Source organism: Vicugna pacos, chromosome 1, assembly GCF_048564905.1.
Source record: "Vicugna pacos chromosome 1, VicPac4, whole genome shotgun sequence".
NCBI classification, from domain to species: domain Eukaryota; kingdom Metazoa; phylum Chordata; class Mammalia; order Artiodactyla; family Camelidae; genus Vicugna; species Vicugna pacos.
The window spans coordinates 21,370,487-21,393,378 of NC_132987.1; the positions used below are offsets into that span (position 1 = coordinate 21,370,487).

The 22,892-nt window shown below is 35.8% G+C and overlaps 1 protein-coding gene across 3 annotated transcripts in view; it reads left to right on the top strand.

Annotated features, from left to right (window-relative positions):
• Positions 1-3,941: 3,941 nt before the first annotated feature.
• The window catches only part of U2SURP (U2 snRNP associated SURP domain containing), a 44,903-nt gene continuing 25,952 nt past the window's right edge, over positions 3,942-22,892 (top strand). The window contains exons 1-12 of one of the 3 annotated variants that reach the window (XM_031678685.2): positions 3,942-4,383; positions 12,775-12,819; positions 14,163-14,294; positions 16,171-16,269; positions 18,100-18,214; positions 18,647-18,780; positions 19,614-19,681; positions 20,250-20,344; positions 20,429-20,464; positions 20,552-20,634; positions 21,653-21,818; positions 22,000-22,211. In XM_031678685.2, the coding sequence (XP_031534545.1) occupies positions 22,165-22,211 (47 nt within the window). In that variant the 5' untranslated portion in view covers positions 3,942-4,383; positions 12,775-12,819; positions 14,163-14,294; ... (7 more) ...; positions 21,653-21,818; positions 22,000-22,164. The remainder of the gene's footprint in view (positions 4,384-12,774; positions 12,820-14,162; positions 14,295-16,170; positions 16,270-18,099; positions 18,215-18,646; positions 18,781-19,613; positions 19,682-20,249; positions 20,345-20,428; positions 20,465-20,551; positions 20,635-21,652; positions 21,819-21,999; positions 22,212-22,892) is intronic. The other 2 variants (XM_006202776.4, XM_015237949.3) reach the window with 2 other exon arrangements.

Genomic DNA, 22,892 nt, shown 5'->3' on the forward strand with positions numbered 1-22,892 from the left:
CCCTTAAGCAACAGGTAACTGATTATCTGAAATGTTTGAAAACAAGTTCATTAAATGAAAAGGGATATCAGTAAATAAAAATATACTCTGAAAAACTTAAAACCAAGTAGAGAGTAAAGGTGAAAAAAAAGACCTGAATTCCTGTCACAAGACAATATAAAAGTCTGAACTTTTTTTTTTCAGTTTTCAGTTTTATTAGGTCAAATTGATACAATGAGTGCATATATACAGTATATTGCATGTAAATACATATATACAATATACTACACGTATTTTTTAAAATTTACAATATACATACTGTTCATCGTTTCTAACAAGTTTAAGCTTTAGCTTTTTAAACTTATACAGTTATCAAAGGGACAAGCACTGTAGTTTTAAACAATACCACTGCTAATTACTATTGTCAGAGGAAATCCAGATATCATCAGTAAGTTGGGGTGGGTGTTTTTTGGTGGGGGAGGAGAGAAAAGGGGGAAGCTGTTATTACCACTGAAATCTTACTCGTCAGGCTAGCGTTGGGGGCGGGGTGGGCAATCAAGGTAATCAGGAGGACTCTTCCCTTCCACACAGACCACACCCTCCCCGGAGGCTGTCACCTGACTATTCCCAGTGACAGCTAGGATCTCTCAGCAGAAAAGCTAAGTCAGATACTTGGTTCTCCCTTTCTCCCTTTTTATATTCTTTCTTCGGGAGCCTGGCACGTGCTAGAAAGTCATTAACTGCCAAAGGAACAAATGGATGGCACTGTCCTTCTACCAGCCTACGTCCTGAAGCCTAAAGAGCAGGGAGAAACTGCTTAAAAATTCTCTAGAAAGGAAGTGCCACCAAGTAGGAGCAGGCACAACACAGACGTTAGCTCTGGGGCAATCGTTTTCGAGGTCTTGCTCTTTTATTGTGTACATTGTGAAATGCTGCCTTTCTTTCAGCCTCTTCACTCCACCTTTGTTCCCTCTTTTTAAAAAATACATTAAAACATTTTGGAAGGCCCCTAAAAGTAGATGGGTCCCAGGCCCTGAGCCTTTGCTGCCTCGTGGCTAAGTCAGTTCTTGTTGCTGCCGGGGAATTGATAATTAAATGTTTTGATCATCACCCCTGCTGAGACTTACATTACACCTGAGATATAAAAACTCCTACGGCTGCCTGCAGGCCTGTGTGGGGCATCTGTCCACCCTGTGTGGTGAAGCCCTGATGAACCCAAGGCCTCCTTCCCAAGAGCTCCGTGTGGCTTGCCTCCACTGGATTGTAGCCAGACTTCTTCATTTATCCGGAAAAATTGGAAATCCTGAGTGTAAAAAAGCAAAGTCTCCCAACTGAAAAATGCTAGCTCAAATTTCAAAGGAGAAGCATCCTCCCTGCCTGAGCCAATCAAAACTCCTCTGTGGCCTGTATCTGCTACTTCAACGTAATCTCTGTCCAACAGAGTTGCAGGGATTACCCTTAAAAACAAATGACAGGTGTGGGACGAGAGATCAGGTCAGGAAGAGAAGAGTGGCATGGTTTTTAATGTGATTATAAAAAAGTAACACTAATTGCACTAAATTGTATGATTTTCTTACTATTTATGTATAAATGTGGCCGTGGTAATTGTGAATCTAATTAAAAATTTCAGGTTCTGTAAAATTACACTTGTGTTTTTATTCATGCTATCTCATCCTCCTTAATTTGTGGTTTGAGTAATAGGGCCATGATTTCATGACTTGTATGTATTAAGGAAATCTCTAATCTTAATTGTGATTGTATTTTTAAGAGGGTACTTAATTAGACCTTAATAAATAAATGCCTATGTATTACTTCTAGTCAGGTCACATTTGTTTGACTTCCTTTGGGGCTTAACTGTGTGAGAAAGAAGGGAGGGAAGAAGTCTGTATTCCTTTATTTTTAAGTCTTTAGGGGTAAACATTTAGTAAAAAGTATTTTTATGAGAAGTAGGACTTTAGGGATTTGAATGAAAAGCATGTGTGTATACACACACATATGTATATATATATATACTCACTTTATACACACACACACACACACACACACACACTCACTTTATAGCAACAAAATCAGCCTGCAGCATTGCCAGAACATGACTAGGCACAGCCACTCCCACACTTCTCCCTTCATCTCAGTTGATGATTTCACTTTCTAATCCTAGATTGTAAACAGACAATTAAGGTCTAGTGTGATGAGCACCTTGAGTGGGAAAGAGATTTCTATGGTAACAGAAGCAGAGTCTAACTCAGGCTCGTGGGGAGGAAATGATACCTTCAATAAGAATAAAAAAATGGATTAGCCTTCAATTAGAGGCCAGGATGAGGGCAGGGGGGGAGAAGCCCAGAGCTGAAAAAAAATCTGGGCTTGAAAATAAATACAATAGCACTGGAAGTGGCAAAGCACCATTCCATTGTAATTTCTTCGTATAACACTTGTTACTTTCAGATCATTTCTTTTTTGCTTATTTGTTCACTGTCTGTTCTTCCACCCCTATCCTTTCACACAGAAGAGGAGCCCTACCTCGCCTGCTGATTCCTCAGCACCTGACACACAGGATTGTTAATCTTTCCATGTGTCTTCCCTCACCACCCCCTCCAAAAACCTCCCTTCCACTACCCACTCCCCTTACCATGCAACAGACAAAATTCTACTTCTTCAGAGTTGGCGCAAATGCCTCCTTCTCTGTGAAACCTCCCCCATCTCTTTACTCTACCCCTACCTTCAGAATTAATTTCTTCTTTCATTGCTACTGGTCCTTCCTTGAAGCATCAATTTAATTCTACCTAGTGTTAGTTTGTTGTTCCCTTGTTTCTCTTCCCTATTCCTCATTAAGTTTTAAATCAAATGAAGACAATGTTTTTTTTGTCTCTGTAAGCCTCTCAACACTTTGGGCAGGCTTTTATAATACAAAATGGAGCTCAAAAATATTTTGAATAAATGAATTAGGGAGAAGGTCATGAACCCTAATTCTTCCTCCCTTCCCCCAGTGATCAGAGAAATCTTTTAAAACTTCAAAATCTGATCACCCCATAACCCTACTTAACTGTTAAAGGCCACTCTTCATCCTTGGAATAGAATTCTAACTCCTATCTACACTGGTTACCTCAGGCCCCTTATGAACTTTCTCCTATCCATCTTTCCAACATCTGATCTAATAAAACGTGACTGCTCAACGTGACTGCACAGAGGGCTGTACTGATTCATGCCAATAGGCTTCTATTTCAACTCTTCACTCTGCCTGGAATGCCCTTTCCATTTTCTTTGCCTGGTTTGGCTCAGGAATGACCTTCTCAAGCAAGCTTTCCTTCTTTGAATATAGATCCTATTAAGAATTTAAAAAAAAATACCACCTAAATGCAGAGAATTTTCTGGTGCTCCCCTCCATTTACGTGATTAAAAACGAAAACAATACTAAACAGTAAAATGCAATTCTTAAATGACATACAACTTACATGGATGCTAGATTTAAAATACTGTTTATTGTGGGGAGGGTATAGATCAGTGACAGCGCATGCTTAACACGCATGAGGTCCTGGGTTGATTCCCAATACTTCCACTTAAAAAATAATTAAATAAATAAACCTAATTACCCCCCCAAATAAAAAAATCTAAATTAAAAAAAAACCCAAAAAAGAATAATAGACTGGAAGTAAAAAGAGCATAAAAATATAAAATAAAATACCACCTATTTATGATTTTTCTCTCATTCAACTTCTCTGCATGTACCCATTTTGTACACGCCCTACACTGAGTCTGATTAACTCCACTGCTGGAATCTTAGATTGGGTCAAATATTCCCCTCCTGTGCCTTCTGAGCATTACTCTGCGTTAACTTGAACAGACTGCAAGTTTGCCTTTCCCACTAGGGTGTGAGCACCGGTGGTGGCGCGAACACTGTCTTTGTCCAGGGAGCGCCGGACGCCCCCCCCCCCCCGCCCCGCCCCGCCCACGGTCGGCTGTAGAGTCGAAGTAAGAGCTCCTCCCCAGCTGATCATGAATTTCTTCTCTAAGGAGATTTTCCCTCCTCGCCGAAGAAGAGCTACTGGCTCACATCAAGCGGTGGCGCTGGGAAAACACTGAAATATCAACCGGTCCTGAAGCCGGGACATGAGTCTCTAAATTCCGAGGCCCAATAGCACGACCCATTAAGGAAACGCCCACAAAAATTCGGCAGAGAGGGCGGGGCCGGGGGAAAGACCGACACCGGAAGTCACGTGGGTGGCTCTCCTTGAATTCTCCAAGTCGGCAGTCGACTATTCAGCCTTGAAGGCGCCTCTGGCGGGCTCCACTGAGATCCACTCTTTCGGCGCTTGACTCGCCCGTGCTGCTGCCGCCGCCGAAGGAGGGGCAAAACTCAAGATGGCGGACAAAACGCCAGGCGGCTCTCAGAAGGCCAGTTCAAAGGTAATATCTTAGAGGACTTCGTAAGTCAGTGAGTCTGTCACTGTCGTCTGGGGACTACGGACGCTTCAGACCAGCGGGAGGAGATTGGGGTGGGAGTCCGCGTTCTGTTCGCGACGGTAGGCCGGGGCGCAGACGCACCGTGGTGCGCAGGTTGAGAGGCCTGGTGGCTTCCCTTAGTCCTAGCCTAGATTCGGCTCGAGACTGGCGAGTCCGGGGCGGTGGCGTCAGTAGTTCGGCCCGCGCTTGGCATTGGAGTGAAATCAGGGACTTCGATTGAGGTCTGAAGCCGTGAAAACGCGCCTCTGTATTTCAGCTTGTTGAGCTCTGAGGCGGCGGACAGAGCTTGGGAGAGGCGGGAATCGCTTCCCGGTGTTTATGTGTCTGTCTCTATTTCCTCAGTTCTTTGGTTTTGGATTTCACACGCTTCCGGCCTCCCTCAGTTTCCCTCACGTCCTTCAGGGACTAAATAATCTCTAGGGCCGCAAGTTGTGAGGGGAGGACCAATAGTGGAGGGACCCGGGGTGGGAAGTACAGGGGCGGTGTTGCATCGCCAAGGTTAATGCTACGCTCTACACGTGGTCTTACCTCACTTAAAAGAGGAAGTATAAAATGAGCACTCCTTTGGAGGGCTCATTTTCGAGGACTCGGGGTCTTCTGCAACTCCTGAAAGGACACCTTTCATAGACTTGGAAGCCACCTAAAATTAGTAAATTGCTTTTGAGTTTTCAGGAAAGCGTGTGTGGGTATTGCGAAACTGCTGAGCTGTAGAAGTAGTTTAGCGTTAGTTAGGTAGTGGTTAGCATCAGGTCCTAGTTGCCATCTTGGACGGGTCATTTAATCGTTTTTTGCTTTAAGTTTCTCATCTCCAACACGATATTAAAAGTAATAGGTTCTGCCCGAAGTAGTTGTTAAGCTTTTTGATGCTGATGCAAGTAGTTGTGTAATACTTAAAGGTTTTAAGGACTGTTATATCTTATAGAGTGTGTATGATTTTAAGTCAATTAGGAAGTTATGTTTACGGTAATGGGACTACTCCCGTGTGTAGTTTGTTCAGGGAAACATAACCTGTTATATACTTGGCTTTCGCAGTTTATAATAAATCAGTCTTTATGCCATTTGGCGAACGATGCTTATGATTAGTTCGTAATTAGTAATGGATTTACCAGAAATCCTTTAGTTACGTAGAAACTGTTAGAGGACCAGTGTTGGCTGCTTTACTTCCTGCGTTTACTCCTTGTTTCTTCCCTTCCCCAGTACATTTTCCCTTGAAGAGGAGGGAAATAGTTGAATACATCACTGCCCATTTTCTCAGTAGACTAGTGACAAAAACAGTCCTCCTTATCATTAGGGAACTATTACTAAAGCTAGCTACATCCGTAAAATTTATGCATAAGCTTCACTATATTTGTTTCTTCTCAAAGTAATATTTAAAGTCTTTCCTATTTGAAGCTTTGGATACATTGAAAACATCTTAATGTATATGTTCAGGCTTTCTTCTCTAATAGTACTTCACATGATTGTGAGTCTCTCTCTGGCTGTTACCTACAAGTAAATTGTTGGATCTTCCAGTGATAAATCTTTTCAGTTTCTTTTTCTTTAAATTATCATCAGTTGTTGCTATTAAGAGATTTCCTACCGATGTATGTAAATATCTCAGGACTCAAATGATAGTGACGTGGTTTTCTCCAATAATATGAAGGGTGCATGATATATTGGAGAGATTATGGATTTTGATAACAAACAAAAGAGATTTGGATTCAAATCCTGACTTGTCAATTAATTATATTTGCGATATCAAAGCAGATTGTTTAAGCTTTTAAGCTTCAATTTCCTCGTTCGTAACATGGACATAGTCCCTTTTCTTACAGGGTTGATATAAGGATTGAATGAATATAAAGTACGTAAAAAAATCTTAATTCCTGTCCTCTCCCCTTTTGTTTAGAGGAAATGAAAAGTACTTTTCAAAATATCAGGATAAGTTCTAATCTTGAGATTTAGAATCTAAGTCATCAGTTTTCATAATGACTTTCTATGCTGCTTTTTACTTCTAATGCAAGTCCAGAATTTGTTGGAGAGAGTATAAGATCATTTTGGCTAATACTGTAGTATTTGGAATTTCTAGCCTTTGATCTCTGGTTGATTTCCCTTCCTCTGGGGAGTGCACATGAATGACATGTTCTGTGATAACAGATGGAATGAACAGATTCTTCAGTTTAATGTTCATTTTTACTCTTTGGTAGTTAAGCTCTCATTTATACGGGTGGGGATGCTTGTTAATCATGTTTCTAGACACTGAGGAAAATGTTAATTTAAAAATGTACGAGGGGATGTAATGTACCGCGTGGAGACTAGTTAATAACACTGTATTTATTGCATGTTTGAAAGCTGCTAAGAGAGTAGATCTTCAAAGTTCTCATCACAGGAAAAAATTGATGCCTATTAACAAGACTTACTGTGGTGATCTTTTTGCAGTGTATATAAATATTGAAGCATCATGTTGTACACCTGAAACTAATACAATGTTGTGTGTTAATTATACCTCAATAAAAAGAAATTAAAAAATAAAATGTATAATAGACGGTTTTTGCTGTTGACAATGGCAAAATTATTTGATGCGTCTTGATTATAAAATGAAGAGATTAGATAACCTCTGCAGTTTCTTTTAACTTTAAAAATTGCATTGTAAGTGTATATAGTCAAATGATTTAACTTTTATGTGTAGTTTTACCTATAGGGGAGACCCCCTTGTCCTCTATTTGCTGTGTAATTTTGCTGTACTTTTCATTTTTAAGCCTGGGAAATGTGGGAGAAATTCAGTAAATGTTTTAGGAATTAACTAAAAATTTCCTGTGCATTTATTCCTGTATCACCAGACTGAAATAATGCTTTGGATGAGAGAGATGTTGGTGCTATTTTGTATTTATGATCTTGGGAGGAGAGACAAAGAGCCATAATTATTTGCTTAGAAAAATGTTAAACATATTTCCTTAGAACTTAATTTCTAAAAATTAATTTATTTTGATTTTAAGAGTTCTTTGCTCAGCAAAATGAAGATATGAAGATAATATGGCATTATCATTCCTTCTGCATTTCCAGTGTTGATAATACTGCTAATATAATGGAATTGTGTGCCCTGACATTTCACTCTGACAGTGCTGGTTTTTTGCCATATTGTCAGAAATTGGGTTAGAGAGGTACATAAGCAAAGTAGAAAATAACTGCTGGATTCCTTGGACACCTAGTGCTAAATTGGTGTGGGAACTGTTTTAATTGACTGCTGATTAACAAAAATGTTTCACTTGTATGAAATAAATAAAATGAGGATCCATTCAAGGCTTATGATTCTTAGATATATATTACTGCCTGTGCACTTTTTTTTGGTGGTACCTTAATATATGTAAAAATTAAATATGGGAAACTCCAAACAAAACACAGACCTTGAAAATTAGGCTCTTTATAGTTTGCCAGTTTTAGTTTAAACTGAATCTTCATTATGATATGGTTGTATCCATAAGACAAGTACCTTAAAGTGATTAGTTTTCTGGGTGGAAGGCTGTGTTTTTGTGTGGAGAGAGGAATTACAAACTTTTGTTTTCTTGATTGATTTTTTTTTAGAAATTTGAGTATTTGCAGCTCTAGTACTTGTATATGACTTTATATGGTTTTAAAAAATTCCCATCTTGTTGGATTGAATTGATTGTTTCCTAAAAGTCCAGTTTTTTCCTTCTAGTTTTTAATTCCTGATTCTTTGTTTTTCCTGGAAAGTGAATTGACAAAAGCTACTTAATTTACCTTGCTGGCAAAGGAGAGGAGAGTTCATTTGGTATGCAGGTTGAAGACTCCTGTGTCTCTCTTTTTATAAAGAGCATAATTTTTTAAAATAAAAAAACCTTCCTACAGGGTATTAAACTCAAAAACATTAATATTACAAATAATTTGCCTCATACTATTATTAAATAGCTTTAGCACTTAATTGCAGATTGGTCACATGCTAGATATTTTGCTGAAATAATTTTTTAAAAAGCAAAGTGCATTTGCCAGTAGCATTTGAGGCTCTTTGATACTGTTAGATGTCTCTTGAGGAGTTTTTTCACTAGGCTCTTTCTCAGTTTAGATTAACTACAGATCATTCAAAATATACTTATAACGTTTCATATATTGGTAGTGTTTTGGATGTAATTTTAAGTTTGTTAACTTTATTAATAGTTATAAATAATATTTTATAAATTAATATAAACTTAATAAATTAACTTAATTTTAGGTTATTTAACTTTATTAAAGTAAATCGTGCATGTCTCAGTGATTTTATGAAGTTTTTTTGAGAAGTAGTCTTTGGTTTGTCTTGAAGAGTAGTGTTCAGCCAGGTACTGCCACTTGTTAGTGAGTGGACAGCAGCTTAGTATGTTGATGGTGTGCAGTATAATTTTGTTGGGTAGGTACTTGTTCCAACAGGTTATGTCAACAAGTATATTGAGGCTCCTTCACTTGCCAGATCTTGTGCGTGATTCTGAAGAAGAAAACATTAAATAAGACAGTATTCTGTTTTCGGGAACATGCTATATAGTAGAGGAAGAGAGTCAACACATAACAGTACAAGGCAGAGCTATCAGAAGCATCTTAAAGTTTAGAGAAGGAAGTGACAGTTGAATGGAGGGTGATGGTGGGGGGGCTTCAGGAATAGAGGAGTTTGGTTGAGTCTCTAGAACAATGAGCAGAGTTTTGAAGGATAGATATAGGGGTATGAAAAAAGATGGATGGGTGAGGTAAAGAAAATGAATCACTGGGAAGTGGATTTGATAAATGGTCTGGTTTAGCCAGTGTATAGGGCACATGCATAGGGAATAAAAGTTGCTGAATTGGAGACGTAGGTTTGAGCTAAATTGTGTTTTCGAAAGCTGTGGAAAATTAGAGGCAGAGAAGTCGTTTAGGAAAGCTATTCTGGGGACATAGTTTAGGAAGGATTTGAAAGTGAGGAGGACTAGTCTGAAAATTTTTGCAGTGCTGCTAACAAATATTGAGGGTTCCTTCAGAAATCTCACCTCAGATACTCTACCATCTCCCCACTCCTATTAAGCATTTCTACCATATCTCTACTCCCATTAAGATTTGCTTGCCCTCTGTGCTTTTGTGGTATAGCCACATTGTTCTCTCTTTTTATTAGCTCCCAAGGGCAAGAGCAATGTCTTGCTTTATCTCTCTCATGCGTGGTGAAGTACCAGAAAGTGGTTGCCTAGTAAATGGTTGAAAAAAGGGAAGATCTGAACCACGATAGTGAATTTAGGAAGAAGAAGGGTCCCTGTAGAAAAACTACTATATTAGAGGTGGGATGAACAGAATTTGACGCAGTTGATTATGGGGATAAGGAAAGGACACCATGTTGACCCTGTTATAATGCTGCTGGCTAACCCTCATCGAGCAGTTGTTAGGTAACGAACACGGTTCTTAGTGCTTCACCTGTGTTTGTCCTGCACAACAATCCTGTGAGGCAGGTACTATTCAGCTTTACAGATGAAGGAACTTACAAAGCCAGTAAATGCTAAAAACAGGAAATCTGATTCCAGAATCTGTGTTCTTAACATTTTACTACTTACAGATTATGAGTGATTGAGAGTTACCATTCAGTGTCAGGAATAAGAAGGTCAACAGGAGAAACCAGTTTGGGAGGAATTTGGGTATATTAGATTTGAGGAGCTTGAAGACATTCAGGTGACGATGCCCAGGAAGTTGTTTAAGAACATATTGGAACCCAGGAGAGTCATCAAGATAAGGAATTAGGAGTCATCTCTGTATGATAAAGGTGTTGATAGGTTTCCTGTGGGAGTGACTGTTAAACTTTTGGAGATGTAAATTGATGCTTCAAAGGATGTGAAGAGGGAGATGTGGGAATGGAGAGCTGACTAGGCAGAGTGGAGGTGTTGGAGAAATGTTGCTGCAGGTAGTTTGCTAATTTGAAAACATAGGTGTAGGGGTTTTTCAAATGAAGTAAAGTAGGAGCAGCCAGAAAAAAAGTTTAATGGTATAATTTAGTTGGCTTCACCTTTATCTTCTTAGCAGCCATCAGAATGATATTTTTAATTTAAAAAATTTTCTTGCTGTCCTTCGCCACATTTGTACTGTATCTGCTTTCTCTTGAGATAAATTTCTCTTGTGTCTGCTTCTTTATTGACTCAAATCTCCCTTGTTTTACCCTTTTCATTTCTTGCTTTGGGTCTTTTCATTTGGATGAGGATTTGTGCTGTGGAATTCAGAAGATCATTAAACATCGTTACTTTGCAGTTCCTCAGTGAAAACGTAAAACCCAAACCCAAGGCAAATAATACAGCACAGTTGCAGTTTAAGTAGAGGGAGAGGCTCAGCTTCTGAAGTAGCATTACATTTACTGTTTACCTGGACCCATTTGCTTTAGAAGTTGATTATTCCTTTGAAATCTTTATTAACTACTATTTGCATCTCTCTAGCTGTTCTCAAGCCTAAAAAAGTTTCATTCTGAATGCTATGTAGCTCTAGCTGCGTATCAGTGGAAAATGTCTGGTTTGCAGTAAATATGAACAGTGCCATCTTAGGTTAATTGGAATCAGCTGATGCATCTTCCTCAGCCATGCTGTTATTTTTAAATCCTAGAAATGATGATTTGGATGAGGTGGCATAGATTAAAGAAAGAAAGGCTTGCACTTTCTTAGCTGCTTTGGGTGAACTTTAGAATTATTTTTGGCAATCCCTCTAGTCCCCTTGCAAAGACTTCACTTTGAGATTTTGAGCTTTTGAATGAAATTGCATTAAATATGTAAATAACTTTACGTATAGTTGACTTTGTCTGAATAATGAGTTTTTGCCTCTAGGAATGTGGTGAATCTTTCCGAAAGGTGGCTTGAATAACAACACTTTCATGAAGTTTGTATTTTCTTCGTGTAGGTTTCATTTATTTTTTAGTTGGTTTCTAGGTGTTTTATGTGTTTTTTTTTAAACTGTTATGATTAAGGTGTTGTTCTTGTTACCTTGCAGGTTTATTGGAAGGCAGTTGAATTTTTTTGTCAATTCATTCAGTTTCTTGACTGAACATTTTTTCTTTTCTAAGAGGAGTTATTTATTCCCTTGGATTTTCTTATTTCTAAGTGTCTGCAAATGGGCGTATTTCAAACTGTGATTCAAAGTGTGTTTTACAGGGTTAAATTTAAATGTCAAAACATTTCTTCCATGCCATCTTGCCTTTTAAGAAAGGTTAGCAGGGAGAAGAAAGTTAATGAGGAGGGACACAATAAAAGTTGGGGGAACAGAAAAAAGATGAGTAGAAAGAATGGAGATGGGAGATACCTTGGTGTTTGGTTGTCTTGGGCTGATTTGCCCAGGGCCCAGTAAAATGGAATTCAGAGGAATAAATTGATTCAGTATGAAAATCTGACCAGCTGTTCTTAGCCTTAAGTTTCAACAAGATAGGTAAGGCAGTACCGTGTGGACCCATATGAATCTTATTTACTCTTTTCTACATCATACAAATCTTCAGTTTTCTCTTAAAAATTAGTATATCATCTTGTGCATTTTATTTCAGATCTAGGACTGAACTAGGGTCACGTGAGATATTTGTGATCTCAAGATTCTTGATTTCACTTTTAATATTTAAATATATGTAGAATAAGTGAAATATCAATACCCAATACCTTAAAAAATAAAAACAACTCAGTGATAGAATTAAATTCTGGGCCTCCAACTAAAAATTTCAGAAAGATACCAGATATTAGTTAATAGCCCTGTAGCTTGTCTTCTTCATCCTTAGATGCATAGTGGAAAATGAAATGAATTATTATATGCCATATATAATCTGAAATGTAGACCAATTAAGAAAAAATAAGATGAAGTTTAACATTTGACTTAATGGAAAAGTGCCATTATGTGAAGACTGAACTCTTTTTTTATGCAGCAGTTGGTAATAGTGGCAAGCTGACGTTAGAAGTGTTTCCCTAAAACAAGTTGCAAATGGTGGCCTATCTAAGATTTCATAGTGAGAGTTTCTTTTCCTTGAAACTCTTTCCCCAGTAGAATTTGTACCTTTTACTAGACATCAAGGGATTAGGTATGGGTTTTCTTGCTGTTGGAATCTGACTCTTAACAGGTTTCTTTGTTGTGTAGCAAGAAGTTTTGACCATCAGTGTTATGGGAGTAAACAGTGTATCTTATGACTTGGAAAGAGCTATGGCACAAAAATTCTGTTGTAAAAATAGTTAGGTTTTCACTCTATAGTGTAAAAGGTAACTATGCCTCAGATATATCCCAGCTGAGAAGAAATTGCTACAAGTGTGGAAAGATTAAGTCTGTGTAACATGAGAAACACTTGTTTGTTAGTGTAATTCATTTTCTGATTATTTAAATGTTGACTTTTATTTTTAATACTTGCAGACCAGATCATCAGATGTTCATTCGTCTGGATCTTCAGATGCACATGTGAGTATAAAAAACAATCTTTGTCTTTTTTCTTTAAAATTTAATTTCTCTTTGTATATATCCCTGCTTGATATATCCCTTTTGATTTTACTTGATAAATAAATGTGATTGAATTGGTTGTGCCTGTTTTCTTTCACCTTTTTTTGTTAGATGTTCTGTGTCCTTTTTTTGTGTTCTATAATTCACATAAGTTGGCCCCCTCAAACCATGTTAGAAACCAAATATATATATTTCCTTTTTATTGTACTTAAAAAGTTTTGTACATGCACACTAAGTGTGTGTACTTACACATTTTTTAAAACAAGGGTTTACATTATGCACAGTCACTGCACAATACACCTGTTGGAAATCCCTGCAAGTCAATAGATATAACTCTAATCTAGTCTTTCTGTGGGATCTTAATGTTCCATGGGGGAGGTACAGTTATTTATTAAGCTATTTCTTTGTTTATGGGCATAGACATTTTGTTTAAAGCTTTTTGACATTTTGAATAATACTGCAATAAACATTCCTTTACATGTGTTACTACAGCAGCGCTCACAGTGTGGTCTTCAGACCTCTGGGGTCACTGAGAACCTTTCAGAGGATCTGAGTTCAGAAGTATTTTGTAACATTACTAAGACATTGTTTGCCTCCATTATGCTGGCATTTACACTAAAGGTGCAGAAGTAATTGGTGGGTAAACTGTTGACACCTTAGCACACAAATCAAGGCAGTGTCACAAAATGTGCTAGTAGCCGTTGTATTCTCCCCCACCAGACATGGTAAAAATACGCTAGTTTCATTTAAGAATGTTTTTGATGAAGCAGTAAAAATTACTAATATTAAAACTTGTCCTTGTGTATGGGTTTTTTTAATGTTCTGAGTGATGAAATGGGAAGTACATATAACACACTTCTGCTTGCCAAACTGTGATATTTGTCCTGAGGAAAATTATTTATGGGATTATTTAAATGAAATGAAACTGGCTCCTTTTTTCATGGAATACCATTTTTACTTGAAGGTACAACTGACAGAGAACTGTGGTTAATAGCCTTGGGTGTTTGGCAGATATTTTCTTGAAAACTGAGGAAATGAACCTGTTACTTCAAGGAAAACAGCTATTTGTTACCAATATCAAATCTGAGCTTTCAAATGCAAGTTAAAATTATTGAAAACTTCTTGTGCTTAAGCACTTTTCTGATGAAATCAGTGGTGGTATGAAAGAGATGGGATTAAGGGATCATTGGTGATATATTTTTATACAGTATAATGAAGTTTGTCAGTATTTGAACATTTGCGTTGTTTCTAATTTCAGTGCTACGTATATAATTTTTAAAAACTTGTTTTTACTTTTCCTGAAGATGGACGCGTCTGGACCCTCGGATAGTGATATGCCAAGTCGGACGCGACCTAAGAGCCCAAGAAAACATAATTATAGGAATGAGAGTGCCCGTGAAAGCCTTTGTGATTCTCCTCATCAGAATCTCTCAAAAGTAAGATGAATAAAGAAAGGATAGTTAATGATTTTGATCTGTCCTGGATTGAATTTGATAGTTGAATATTTTGGTTTTGTACTTACTGTTTCATCTTGTTCTATTTGAAAATAGCATTCATTGTTATTTTTGGGTAAACGAGAAACTCAAACTCATCTAAGGAAATGTTTTTTAGCTCGTATGTAAGATAGATTTCATTTAAAGTTTTAAAATTTGATTAAGAAAAACCCAAGGAGTATTTTGATGTTAAATGGCAAATATATTTATTATTTTTCCCTTATACCAATCATTTATTGAACCACATTCTAAATGCTGGTCACTGGAAATACACAGATGATTAAAACACACTTCAAAGATGTAGTCCCACCCTGGGAAGCAAACGAGTGGGTGCTGTTCATTCTGGTCAGTGCAGTGCCCAGGGTGACAGACAAGGAGCATCTTTACTGCTTGTGTCTGCAAAGTAGTCTTGTGATTTTTTTTTTTTGGTCTTTTTTTTCCCCCCCAATTTCAAATGTTTTCTTGTAATGATTAAATTTGGAAGATAAAATAAAGAAGACAGTCATTACCAGCCAGTATTAAAATTGATAACTTTTTTTGAAAACTGATAAATTTATTTTTCTTGTTTAATATTTGTAAACATAAATATATTTTTACTTTGCTGAGGTCCATTTTACAGGAATGCATTTTAAAGTATTCTTCGTTCTGATTTTTTTTTTAATTTTAGGAAAAATTCTGTAAACAGACTTTTTAATGGATGATTAATATTTTTTGAGTAAATATTCCATAATTTCCTTAACCATTTCTCTCTTAGGTGTCTGAGTTTAGCTCTTCGGATATATATAAAATTGAGCTGTTTTGTAAAATTGTATTTTTCATTGAATTTGTATGTAACTTTACCATTTGTTTAAACTTCAGAAGTTGAAACAAAAGGTACTGAATGATGGCAAAACATTTTCCTTTCTATTTTGGGAAAATTTTTACTTTGTTTCTAAATCTCAATTTTGACTTTAGAATTATGAACTGCTTTATTTTTTCAAAAGGATTTTAATGTAACTTTAAAATAGTTTGCAGCATTATTAATTTTCCATTCCGTATCTCACAAGGGCAAGCCTGTTTTAATAACCAGGGGATTAATAGTCTAATTTTGTAATTGGTTAAATTCTCATTTTGACAAGTGTGGGAGAAACCTTTAGATTTCAATTGCTGATTAATATTTTAGGTTGTATTCAGTAAACATTACTCTCTTAAAAGTTTATGAATCAAAATTAACATTCAAGTTAACTGAGCAATTAAAGGTCTGAAATTTATTTAAGCCATATTTCAGAAGGAAATTGCTTTTAAGTTACATTAATGAAGACTTTATTAAAATACTATTTTCTCATATTCACATTAAGTGATGACTGTTTACTTGCCTGAAACCTAAAACACTGATATTTCCCCAGCAATGAAAATGAAATTATTATGTTCATAAACATGAGTTTTGTTGATGAAGAATAAGGTAATTTACTGAATTATAAAAGGAAGTGATGCAATTTGTAGTGCCTGAAATGGGGGTTCTAGATGGTAGTGATTTCTGCTATTGAACCATGGAAACAAACGTCTCCTCCCTATTTGAACGTCTGTTTTCTGTAACTGCTTCTTCTGCCCCAAAACGTCTGTACTTTCCCTCCTCAAGTGCTTTTATTCTTGCTGCCAGCAAGTAGCTTGAATGAGTTCAAAGCCTTGGTGTCTTTCTTTGTGTTTTATTTTTACTTAAAAAAAAAAAAAAGCCTTTTGTATGGTATTAACCCTGAGGTTATTGACAGTTAAGTTGATTGTGTTATAGATAGCATTAAGAATTTATATATAAAGGTATGCTTTTTATTTCTTTTCACAGCCTCTTCTGGAAAACAAACTTAAAGCGTTCAGTATTGGAAAAATGAGTACAGCTAAGCGAACTTTAAGTAAGAAGGAGCAAGAAGAATTAAAGAAGAAGGTAATGCTTTTTAAGTCTTTTTAGTTATGTTTGTCAATAAATGTGTCTAAGGGGGCATTCAGTGTGTAGACAATGGAGAAATGTTTTTAAAAGATTCTTCACCTCCAAGGTATTCTCAGCTCCCACCCCAAAGTTGTCTACAATGCAAAGTATATTCAGAGGAGTCCAGCTTTATTCCTGTCCCATCCACCATTTCATCTCTTCTCTGTAGCAGTTTTGAACATTTTCTGGTATATTCTTTTTGGATAAGCGAGTGTGTATAAGTATATGTTGTGCCTATTCTTTTTTAGATGAACAATAAATTTCATGCTATATACAGTATACTTTTCTCTCTTGCTTTTTTCGTTTAACTTTATATCTCAGATAACTGCAAGTGTATTTGCTTGTTCTTTTACTATTCCTTGTTTTTTTTTTTTTAAGCAGTATAGATATTCAGTAGTTTTTTCACTAAAATCCTATGAGGGCATTTGTGTTTTTTCTTTCACCTTTTCCAATAGTGCAGTTATGGATAATATTATGCATGTGGGCTTATTCCATGTGTATCTTTGGGATTTATTCCTATAGGTGAGATTACTGGGTTGAATGGTACATGCATAAACATAGTTCTGCTAGATAGTGTTAAATTGGTCTTTATGGGAAGGTCCATTTTGCATCCCTGTAAGCAGTGTATAACGGGTTGTTTCCCCATAGCCTTGCCAATGGAGTGTTTTTTGAAAAAGCTTTACCAATATGCTTGGTGAAAACTGGTACTTCATTGTAGTTTTAAATTTTCATTTCTCTTGTAAGTAAGGTTGAACAGCTCTTCTTGTGTTTCTCTGAACTGTCTGCTCATAGTTAAACCAATATTTCCCTAAGTTAGTAGATTATCTCTGTTTTTGAAACTCCTGTATTAAGTGTATTGTGACACTTGTCTGTGACACAGGGTATAGTGTTTTTTCTCAGTTAGATAGATTGCCTTTTTATTTTGTTTCTGTTCTATTTTTTCCCGCAGAAACTAGTTTTTGTTGTATAGTCAGATTTATTATCAGTCTTATGATTTCTGGTTTGTCAGTTTAGGTTTTTCCATTCCAAATTTATAAAGGAATTTCCTCATGTTTTTTCTAATACTTACATTTTAAAATTAAATGTGATTTATTTGCAGTTTCTCCTGTTATATGATATGAGGAATTGGTTCATTTCTTTTTTTCCCAGATAGCCATCAGGTTATCCCAACATTCATTGAAAAGCCCGTCTATTCTCCACTGATTTGAGATGCCTCTTTTATTGAATACTAAATTTCCACATGCTCTTGGATCTATTTCTACATTTTCTATTCTATTCTGTTGGCCTTTCTGTTCATACATGTTTTGGGGACATTTAGAATAGTTTTAATTGTCAAGGTTTTTCTGAGGTTTTTTTCTTCAATGCCGACTGTCCAGAGATATTGCTTCTTCAAACTTCTAATACTCATGTCTTCGGTGGTTTGTGAAGGAGATCTTTATATTCACTGAATTAGATCATGCCTTGGTACTATCATAAACATGAATAGAATAATATATTTTCTATAGTCAGTTGTCATACAGTTGGACCCTTAAATTGTCTTTAAGCAAGTTTACTTGGTGGATCATTTTCTGGTTCCACAAATTACCAGTGGAGCAGCAGAGCTCCTCTTAATTTTACTGTTAATTAGTATCTAATATCTATTAAGGACTAGATAGTATTGCCTATTAGGACTGCTTACTAACCTGCTTTCCTCAGTGGAGGGAGAGGTTTTGTTTCCATTACTACTTGATGAGTTTCACCCTATGTACAGTAATATCAAGTGACGTTAATATTTTCATGTATATTTAGGAGGATGAAAAGGCAGCTGCTGAGATTTATGAGGAATTTCTTGCTGCTTTTGAAGGAAGTGATGGTAATAAAGTGAAAACGTTTGTGCGTGGAGGTGTTGTTAATGCAGCTAAAGGTGAGTGTGAATATTATAGTCCTTGAGCAAACCTAAAAGTCTTAGTTGAATGACTGCGTATACTTATTAAAGAAGTTTGATTGCTTGTAAATTTCATATTTTCCTTTCTGTCAGCACCCTCTGGTGGTGATATTAATAAAATAAATGGCCCTATGTGGATTAATGAGATATTGGAGCCAGTTAAGTTTTAAAAATATTTAGTACTTCTCAGGTTTCAAGATGGTAGAGAACTCTGCAAAAATTTTAAGGCATGTGATTCAGTTAGCATTTTTGAGTGTAGGGTGCTAATATTTGAATTTAATTTCATATTTTGTCACTAGTGATATATCTTAGTACTAAAAGCATTTTACTAATTTTTGTTTATTTTTAAATAAAAATAGTAAAATTACATAATGTTAAGTAAGTTTTGAAGCTTGCTATTTTAAATTTCAGAAGAACATGAGACAGATGAAAAAAGAGGTAAAATCTATAAGCCATCTTCAAGATTTGCCGATCAAAAAAATCCTCCAAATCAGTCATCCAATGAAAGACCACCATCTCTACTTGTGATAGAAACCAAAAAACCTGTAAGTCATACTTAAAGAAGTGCCCATTTATACTCAGAGATAACACTGCCAATGATATTTTCAGTACTTCCACTGTAAGCAGGACTTTGGTTTCTTGTTTTTAATTATTTCGGGAGTAGATGTTGAGTTTTGATGCTTCCTAGATGAGAGATAATAAATTAGGACACATAGATGATACTCTTTTTATCTTCTTTGAGCACTGAACATGTGCTGTTACTTACTCATAGCATTTTGCAAGTAAAAAGTTAACTATATTTTAGGTATAAATGTGAAATAATGGGATTGTCTTTTTGAGTAGTGCTGAACTTGGGTATTTAAATCATATCAGCATGTAGTATCAGTTACTTTGGAAGACTATATGCTGCAGCAATGTGTCTGTTGCCTGGAATATTTTTGGAATTTATTTGGAATTACTGTCAGACACTTTATATATTCTCAGTGTTAGGAAAGCTTTATTTTTTGAGAGTGGGGTTTTCATGGGAGATGGTAGATAGACATGGGTCATGTCATTTGGAGCCAAAATTGGTGAAGAAATGTGACTGATTTTTTTTGTATGTGTGTATGGTGTGTGACTTTTAAAATAATTCTTTCAAACTCAATAAAAATAAAATAAAATAGTTCTTTCAGAACTATTTAAAAAAATTAACAGCTCTATTGAGATATAATTCACACACCATAAAGTTCAGTGGTGACAAAAGCATTCTTTTCAATTTAAATAATTAGACCATAATTGGCACTAAAATAAAAATTTATTTAAAATGATCTGATTATCGAACCATTAGTTTTGTTTAAACTTGTTTTGTTGGAAGTATAACTTATCATATCCTTCATAGCCACTGAAGAAAGGGGAGAAAGAAAAGAAAAAAAGCAATTTGGAACTCTTCAAAGAAGAATTGAAACAGTAAGTTTTATAGTGCTGAGAATGGTATCATGGTATTATAGGTATTTTGAGCTGATACTTAATAGATGCAGGTGTGGAGAATGTAGTCTACAGTTAGTTTTTACTAACCGGCTTACCATGAGGATGTTTTAGGTATTCTGGTGGTATTTTGTGGGGTATGTTTGAAAATGAATTAGCGTTTTGTCCAGTGTCTAGGTTGCTTCCATTATGTGGATGCAATTCAATTGATATAACTGATGTCCGGAGTCCTGTTTGCAGTGGAAACAATATAGTCACTGAGATGAGGTAGAGGAGTGGTTGACCTTAGCCAAGAAAGAACAATTTCAGTGGTTTTAATATTGAATTTTCTCCTCATCTTTAAAGTAGGTGTTATATTCCATTACTTGTATGATATATCAGAAATTTGCTCATGACTTGTAGCTGAGGAACTCTCTAATGTGATTATCCGAACTGGCATTACACACAAATATTTCAGGTTATTTGAAGATGGTATCTGGATAATGTCTGTTATTAAATATGAACAAACAAATTTTGGTTTATTATCACTGATTACATATATTTTCAACAGAATTCAAGAAGAGCGTGATGAGAGACATAAAACGAAAGGCAGGTTAAGTCGGTTTGAGCCACCTCAGTCAGATTCTGATGGTCAGCGTCGTTCTAGTAAGTGACATTTATTTTAATGTTTATATTTGTGATGAAACTCTTCTAAAAACTGAGAATTGTTTTCTTTTCCCCCTTTTGAAGTGGACGCACCTTCAAGAAGAAATAGATCATCTGGTGGTAATACAGTTTTTTGCTTTTTCAATTCGTAGAAATTGTCCAACTTTGTTTTTTGCAGGTTATAATTTTTTTCTCTCTTTGTCCTAGTTCTTGATGATTATGCACCTGGCTCGCATGATGTAGGAGATCCAAGCACTACTAATTTGTACCTTGGAAACATTAATCCACAGGTAATATTAGAAAAATAAGATGAATGTTGGCTCATGCGCTTTATACTTTTGGAGGAAAACTTTGTTGATCAATTAAAAAAAAATGAAGTCAAGAATCTGAAGTAAGCAGATTTAGTGGAACTAGATAAGTCTCTAAAATTATCTTTTAAAGTTGAGCCTTACTGGTATGGGCTGAATTTTTTGGTTGCAATTCTTGAGGGCTTGTCTCTTCTTTCTGTAACTGAACTGTACTCTGATTTTGAAATGTTCTACGAGGTGCTGATTTTATTTATCAAATCAGGATATGACCAGTGGTGGACAGTATTCTTTTGAGATTACCCCTTTCTGATGCATAGCTTGCTTCCTTATGGATTTCCTTTTTCATTTTTTTGTCCTCATGATAGCAGACTAGTATTTGTGCTTTTTTTCTTTTATATTTTAAATATTTTCCCTGCTTCAGTGCTAATCGTTATGGGGAATGTACTGATTATTGTGCATAATATGATCTTTTAAAAATGTATATATTTTGAACTTCACTGCATATTTACCATTTTCTGTTTTCTTTGTTCTTGATTACACTGGTAGCTGGGTGCTGGAATAAGAAAAAGTTATCATATTTATTCTTTCATTGCCAGCAAATATTTCCTCCTTGACTTAAGTGTGGTAATCATTGCCTAAAAAGTATTGCTAAATACCTGAACAAACCTTTGCTGTGGAATAGCTTATTTGAGATCAGAATCTCAAAAAGAGGAATAATGAAGGTAAAGGTGTGCTTTTGATTTCTTCAGCCACCCAGCCTCTTTATTCGGTCATTTGTTAGTAAAATGGAATGTTTCTGGTATGAAAAGATTTGTGAGTGCCCCATGAGGGCATGATTTTTTTCTCTTTTTACCCTTGTAGAAGTCCCAGTACTTGATTGGATAACTGTAGTATTAATACAAAAACTTCATTTTACAAAAACTACCTTGCTTTCTGTTGCATGGATTTCTTTTTTCCCTTTCTTTTTTGCATACCAAAAACCTCTTGTGCCTTTTAATAGATGAATGAAGAAATGTTGTGTCAAGAATTTGGGAGATTTGGACCATTAGCCAGTGTGAAAATTATGTGGCCTAGAACTGATGAAGAAAGGGCAAGAGAGAGAAATTGTGGCTTTGTGGCCTTTATGAATAGAAGAGATGCTGAAAGAGCTTTAAAAAATTTAAATGGTAAGAAAGTCCATTTATAGAATTCAGACATTGTTTTGGTTTTGAAAAGTATTTGTAAAAACTGTAGAGGAAAGATGGACCAGAAATGTAAAGGTTAAAAATGAAATTTAATTCAAATCGCTAGAGATCTTTTATTTTCTTTTGAGAATTATCAAGGTGACTTTTCTTTCTTTTCTTTTAGGAAAGATGATTATGTCTTTTGAAATGAAGTTAGGTTGGGGTAAAGCTGTGCCTATTCCTCCACATCCAATATACATTCCGCCTTCTATGATGGAACATACACTTCCCCCACCTCCATCAGGACTGCCTTTTAATGCGCAGCCTAGAGAGCGGTTAAAAAACCCCAATGCTCCCATGTTACCACCACCTAAAAACAAGGAGGATTTTGAGAAGGTAATTTAAAAAATGTACATAGGGCCGCATCTAATTTGTAAATACTAAATCTGTGGTAGTATTTCTTTTCAACAATTTTATAGAAAATGTGTGTGTAATTCTGTTTGGCAACTCTTAAAGAAAAAGAAATAACTAGATGTGTTCCCGGCCTTAGCCCATGGAAACCCTGTATTGGGATACTAGGTCATATTTTTATTTGTGGCTACCATTCCTTTTTTGACCACTTATTATGTTTTTTTTTCCTTTGTCCACTGTTGTATCCAGGTTTGCTTAAGTGTACTATCTAAATTTGCTTTGTTCTGAGAAAGTGATACTTTGTATTTGGTTAAGTGCCTTTTCAATTAGAAAGACCTCCTAAATAGTTAAATTGTTTGGATGGCAGCTAGATAATAGTTCTCAAGATCTGAGGTATTAGAATATTTGACAGCATATGTGGTTTTTAAAAAGTTAACTACTCTAGCGAAAGCAAAGGGTGAGTATTTTCTTTTTATTAAACATAAAACCAACTTAATTTCAAGTTATAAAAATTTGTTGGTTCTATTATGAATTAATTACACTTAAAATGACAGGGCTGGTTTTAAAGGCTTGGGAACAAAGTAGCAAACTGTATGGTCAGAGTCAAACAGTTAATTATTTCACAAATTAAAATCTTTATCTGATAATTCTCAGTGTAGTACCTAT